The sequence below is a fragment of the Lissotriton vulgaris genome, chromosome 9, assembly GCF_964263255.1.
Source record: "Lissotriton vulgaris chromosome 9, aLisVul1.2, whole genome shotgun sequence".
NCBI classification, from domain to species: Eukaryota; Metazoa; Chordata; class Amphibia; order Caudata; family Salamandridae; genus Lissotriton; species Lissotriton vulgaris.
The window spans coordinates 614,797,993-614,803,854 of record NC_141697.1 but is presented as its reverse complement, the minus strand read 5'-3'; the positions used below and the strand labels follow the sequence as shown (position 1 = coordinate 614,803,854).

General features: G+C 51.6%; 1 protein-coding gene across 1 annotated transcript; it reads left to right on the top strand.

The window, feature by feature from the left end:
- The first annotated feature begins 476 nt into the window (after positions 1-476).
- On the top strand, positions 477-2,853 carry LOC147691959 (uncharacterized). The gene is made up of 3 exons (XM_086936708.1): positions 477-1,442; positions 1,492-1,682; positions 1,796-2,853. Exons 2-3 carry the CDS (start codon positions 1,654-1,656, stop codon positions 2,388-2,390), a joined length of 624 nt encoding a protein of 207 aa, XP_086792834.1. The 5' UTR covers positions 477-1,442; positions 1,492-1,653; the 3' UTR covers positions 2,391-2,853.
- The last annotated feature ends 3,009 nt before the right edge of the window (positions 2,854-5,862 follow it).

Here is a 5,862-nt window from a genome sequence, read left to right as displayed (position 1 = left end):
GAACATTATATATCAGGCCAACTTCTCACACCGTCCTCCCTCCTTACCATGACAAATGGCCACCATCTATCACTAATGATAGTGGTCCAGCCCTTGAAATATATACCGGTGTTGGCTAATCCCTCGATTCGAGTGCTTATCACAACAAAGCTGATTTTACTCCAGGGATCTCAACAAAGAGAGGACTGCTGCACCCACATCAGCAGCCTGCCATGGAAGAATGCACCCACCACAGCCTATAGCCTTAGGCAACATTAACCTGCTTCAGAGTGATGTTCAAAAGACAGTAGTCCACCCTTTTCAGCAGGGTGTCTGACCCACTACCATGCTGTAGGCTGTTTTAATGGTGGACCCATTGTGTGGCAAAAAAAGCTCTGCTTTGCATTTGTCTTTTCCCCCCTCTTTGTTTCTAGATGGTGGGTAACGTAAGGCGGCACAGCATCCTGAAGCTACTATGTTCTAAAGCTACACCACACGCCTCTACCACAGCTGTAAGACTGAGCTGCATGCCCACAACCCAGCCCACCCCAGCAGGATGAGGAAGAAGAATAACAAACGAGTAGGATCCTCGGCCTGAGGCTATAATGCAACAACGTAATGCTTCCAGCAGGACAAAGAATGACAAGCATTTGCAATGCAATAGGTCTCGCATTAGGAAAGTTTGAGCTATTGGTCTTGTAAATGACAATTTTTTTAATTATGTGTTGGTTTTGAAAATAGCTAAATTAATAGCTTTGTCATTTACAATGCCAATAGTTATAACTTTCGCAAATGTGACACCTATAGCATTTGTAATGCAACATATGTTGTATTTACGTGACTTAGATGTATTGATATTACAAATAACAATGGATTTTAATTTTTTTAAATAATACTTAAATAAAAGTGATTGTAATTTATAATGGCAATAGCTAAAACTTTTGTAAATAACTTTTGTGAAGATTATGTTCAGTGTATTTTGTGAGGAAAATCCAAGAACAGAAGTGAAATATTAACATATTTTTGTGACTTTTGTAATAAAGCTTGCACCATTGAGAGAACATATTTGAACCAGTTGTTGTTGAATGGTTGCACAGATTGATGCTGGGGTGGCGCTGAGTGATGCTGTGGTGGTGCTGAGTGGTGCTGTGATGGTGCTGAGTGGTGATGGTGCTGAGTGGTGGTGGTGCTGAGTGGTGGTGGTGCTGAGTGGTGGTGCTGCTGAGTGGTGGTGCTGCTGAGTGGTGGTGCTGCTGAGTGGTGGTGGTGCTGCTGAGTGGTGGTGGTGGTGGTGGTGCTGAGTGGTGGTGGTGCTGAGTGGTGGTGGTGCTGAGTGGTGGTGGTGCTGAGTGGTGGTGGTGCTGAGTGGTGGTGGTGGTGCTGAGTGGTGGTGGTGGTGCTGAGTGGTGGTGGTGGTGCTGAGTGGTGGTGGTGGTGCTGAGTGGTGGTGGTGGTGCTGAGTGGTGGTGGTGGTGCTGAGTGGTGGTGGTGCTGAGTGGTGGTGGTGCTGAGTGGTGGTGGTGCTGAGTGGTGGTGGTGCTGAGTGGTGGTGGTGCTGAGTGGTGGTGGTGCTGAGTGATGCTGGTGCTGAGTGATGCTGGTGCTGAGTGATGCTGGTGCTGAGTGATGCTGGTGCTGAGTGATGCTGCTGCTGAGTGATGGTGCTGCTGAGTGATGGTGCTGCTGAGTGATGGTGCTGCTGAGTGATGGTGCTGCTGAGTGATGGTGCTGCTGAGTGATGGTGCTGCTGAGTGATGGTGCTGCTGAGTGATGCTGTGGTGGTACTGCTGAGTGATGCTGTGGTGGTGCTGCTGAGTGATGGTGTGGTGGTGCTGCTGAGTGATGCTGTGGTGGTGCTGCTGAGTGATGCTGTGGTGGTGCTGCTGAGTGATGCTGTGGTGGTGTTGAGTGATGCTGTGGTGGTGTTGAGTGATGCATTGGTGGCGTTGAGTGATGCGTTGCTGGCGCTGAGTGATGCGTTGCTGGCGCTGAGTGATGCGTTGCTGGCGCTGAGTGATGCTGTGGTGGCGCTGAGTGATGCTGTGGTGGCGCTGAGTGATGCTGTGGTGGCGCTGAGTGATGCTATGGTGGCGCTGAGTGATGCTGTGGTGGCGCTGAGTGATGCTGTGGTGGCGCTGAGTGATGCTGTGGTGGCGCTGAGCGATGCTGTGATGGCTCTGAGCGATGCTGTGATGGCGCTGAGCGATGCTGTGATGGCGCTGAGCGATGCTGTGATGGCGCTGAGCGATGCTGTGATGGCGCTGAGCGATGCTGTGATGGCGCTGAGCGATGCTGTGATGGCGCTGAGCGATGCTGTGATGGCGCTGAGCGATGCTTTGATGGCGCTGAGCGATGCTGTGAAGGTGCTGAGCGATGCTGTGGTGGTGCTGAGCGATGCTGCTGAGCGATAATGTGGTGGTGCTGAGTGATGCTGGGGTAGCGCCGAGTGATGATGTGGCGATGCAGAGGGTAGAAAGGCACAAAAAGCAGTCTAACAGAGGGCAGAAGGGCAGAAAAACAAGGTGCCAGTCCGAGGTTCACTTATCACAGACATTTGCTCTGACAGTCACCATGAATTTACATTGCCCTCTGGTGCCTGCATGCATTACATATTCAGCAACGGACCATCACTTGCCCTTTTTAGCGTTCATGACATAGCGTCATGCATGGTGGTGTTTATATATGTTATAGATATAGCGATCTGAAAAGGCAGTACGTAATATGTTGGCACTTTACAAAATAAACGTAGCTATGAAAGAGAGAGTGTGAGGAGTAAACAGAGAGCTAAATAGACTGGGACGGAACAGAGAGATGCAGAGAGAAAATAACGAGATGCAGAGAGAGTGTCTGTGTGAATGTGTGATGGAGGGAGAGAAAAAGAAAAAAACGAAAGATGAGAAAGGTAGAAGGAGAGAGAGACAGGAGAGGACAGAATAGGTAGTGGAAGAGAGAGATATCAACGGGCAATATGCCGCTTGTAAATAGAGAAGGGAATACATGTGGGATATGCAGGACTGTTCTTTGTCACAAACACATGCTGACACAGTGCACACTGCGTGGTTGCTGGTGGAACTCAACCGCTGTAGCACGACATCCTGAGGATATGGATGGACATTAGAAGATGACTAAGAACATTATAAGGTCCTCGGCTGGCTGAGGTGCACACTGTAAGCAAGGAGAGGGCTGGTACCAGTCCAACAGGATGTGAACAAACGTGGCTCACACAAACAACGCTTACTCTAAAGGCGCCAAGTTAGTTTCCCGCTGCTCGAGGGTGCTGCTTGCCAGATTGGACAACACCAGTAACATGACAACAGACTAAGTGCATCTGTGAGCCAAGGCTTCGCTAGTGCAGCTCGCCCATTTTAATAATGCATTATCCTTTAAAGAAAGCAGGTTTGGGCTCAGGGTTATTTTCATTGCAAAACGTGAATACTTTCCGCATAACTATAAACACGCGCAAGATCATCGAAGAGGAGTACAAATGAGAAGGCACGGACAACAGGCGGGAGGGCGGGGTAGAGATGGCACGGACAACGGGAGAGAGGGCGGGGGAAAAAGGCATGGGCAACGGGAGGGAGAGCGGGGGTGGGGAAAGAAGGCATGGACAAATGCAAACAAGTACCATGTGAGGGGGCAGAGAAACCAAACCGGAAGAGCAGGAAGGGAAGGTGAACCTGGGCATGATAACAGCAGCAACAAAACACAGAACACGCTTTCAAAACAAGCATTCGGACCATCACTTGCCCTTTTTAGCGTTCATGACATAGCGTCATACATGGTGGTGTTTATATATGTTATAGATATAGCGATCTGAAAAGGCAGTACGTAATATGTTGGCAAAATAAACGTAGCTATCCAATCATGGGCAAAGAATTCTGTCATCTTTACGCCGGCTGTAATGTTCTAACTGCACACGAGAGAGAGCAATAGCATTATACATACTTCTCAACCCTCTGCGACCTTGATAAGCGACTGTGTTGATCCACAGTGAATGCGCTGTTCTCGTTTCTCATATGAGTTCTTGCTTATCGGATTTACAAGCTGTGTAATGATTCCGTGCAAGGGAACGCTCGAAGCAGCAAAGAACTCGACCTAGAGCCATCCGGACGTCACTTCAGGAAATAGCCGATGACGTACTATCTCCGGAGAACATTATCTGTAATCCTCTACATGCAGATCCTTCTCATACCTGGCTGCTAAAACATGGAACTCACTCCCCGCTTACCTTCGCCTTACCCAGAACCACCTAGCATTCAGAAAGCAACTTAAAACGTGGATATTTGACAAGTAATCCTCCTCCCCTTTCTAAGCGCCTTGAGACCCTCTGGGTATGTAGTGCGCTATATAAATTCTCTGACTTGACTTGACTACACCAAGGGTACTCCTAGTACGGCCCGCGGACCTGTGGCGGCCCGGCAAACCTTTCCTGGCGGCCCGCGGACCCCCGAGACATCATACCTGTGTTTTACGTTTTTTTTAAGTGTCTGCAGCAGCGCGGCAGACTATGCTGCTCTGTGGGAGCTGACGGCCGGGCGATCCTAGCAATGGCCAGAGTAAAGCTGCAGGGGCCTAAGAAGAGGTGAAATACAAAGGCCACATTAACATGCAAATGGTCTTTTAAAGACCTGTTAAGTGCACGGGTGCGGCTGTGAGTGTGTGTGCGCCCCGGCTGGCACACGGGCAGGGTCAGATGACAGAGCGTGACAGAGGGAGTCGGAGGGGGAGGGGGACGGAGAGGGAGTGAGAGGGAGTGAGTGTGAGAGTGAGTGAGTGAGTGAGAGGGAGTGAGTGAGTGAGTGAGTGGGAGAGAGTGAGTGAGTGGGTGGGAGAGAGAGGGAGGGAGGAGTGAGAGTGAGTGAGAGGGAGGGAGGGAATGAGAGGGAGGGAGTGAGAGGGAGGGAGGGAATGAGAGGGAGTGAGTGAGTGAGTGAGAGGGAAGGAGTGAGAGGGAAGGAGTGGAAGGGAGGGAATGAGAGGGAGTGAGTGAGAGGGAGGAGTGAGTGAGTGGGAGGGAGTTAGAGAGAGGGAGTGAGTGAGAGGGAGGGAGTGAGAGGGAAGGAGTGGGAGTGAGTGAGTGAGGGTGTGAGTGGGAGAGGGAGGGAGTGAGTGGGAGGGAGTGAGTGAGAGGGAGTGAGTGAGAGGACGTGAGTGGAAGGGAGGGAGTGAGAGAGTGGGAGGGAGTGAGCAAGAGGGAGGGAGTGAGAGGGAAGGAGTGGGAGTGAGGGAGTGAGTGAGAGGGCATGAGTGGGAGGGAGAGGGAGGAGTGAGTGAGTGAGAGGGAGGGAGTGAGTGAGAGGGAGGGAGTGAGTGAGAGGGATGGAGTGAGTGAGAGGGATGGAGTGAGTGAGAGGGATGGAGTGAGTGGGAGGGATGGAGTGAGTGGGAGGGAGTGAGTGAGTGAGTGAGTGAGAGGGCGGGAGGGAGTGAGTGAGTGAGAGGGAGGGAGTGAGAGAGAGGGGGTGAGGGCGGGAGGGAGTGAGAGGGAAGGAGTGAGAGGGAGGGAGTGGGAGGGAGGGAGTGAGAGGGAGGGAGTGAGTGAGTGAGAGGGCGGGAGTGAGTGAGTGAGAGGGCGGGAGTGAGAGGGAGTGAGGGAGTGAGAGGGAGGAGTGAGTGAGAGGGAGGGAGTGAGTGAGAGGGAGGGAAAGGGAGGGAGAGGGAGGGAAAGGGAAGGAGACTGAAAGGGAGTGAGATGGAGGGAAAGGGAGGGAGACTGATGGGGATTGACATGGAGGGAACGGGAGGGAGACTGATGGGGAGTGAGATGGAGGGAAAGGGAGGGAGACTGATGGGGAGTGAGATGGAGGGAAAGTGAGGGGAATGGAGGGACAGGGAGGAAAATGGAGGGAGAGGGAGGGAAAGGAAGGGAGACTGAGAGGGAGT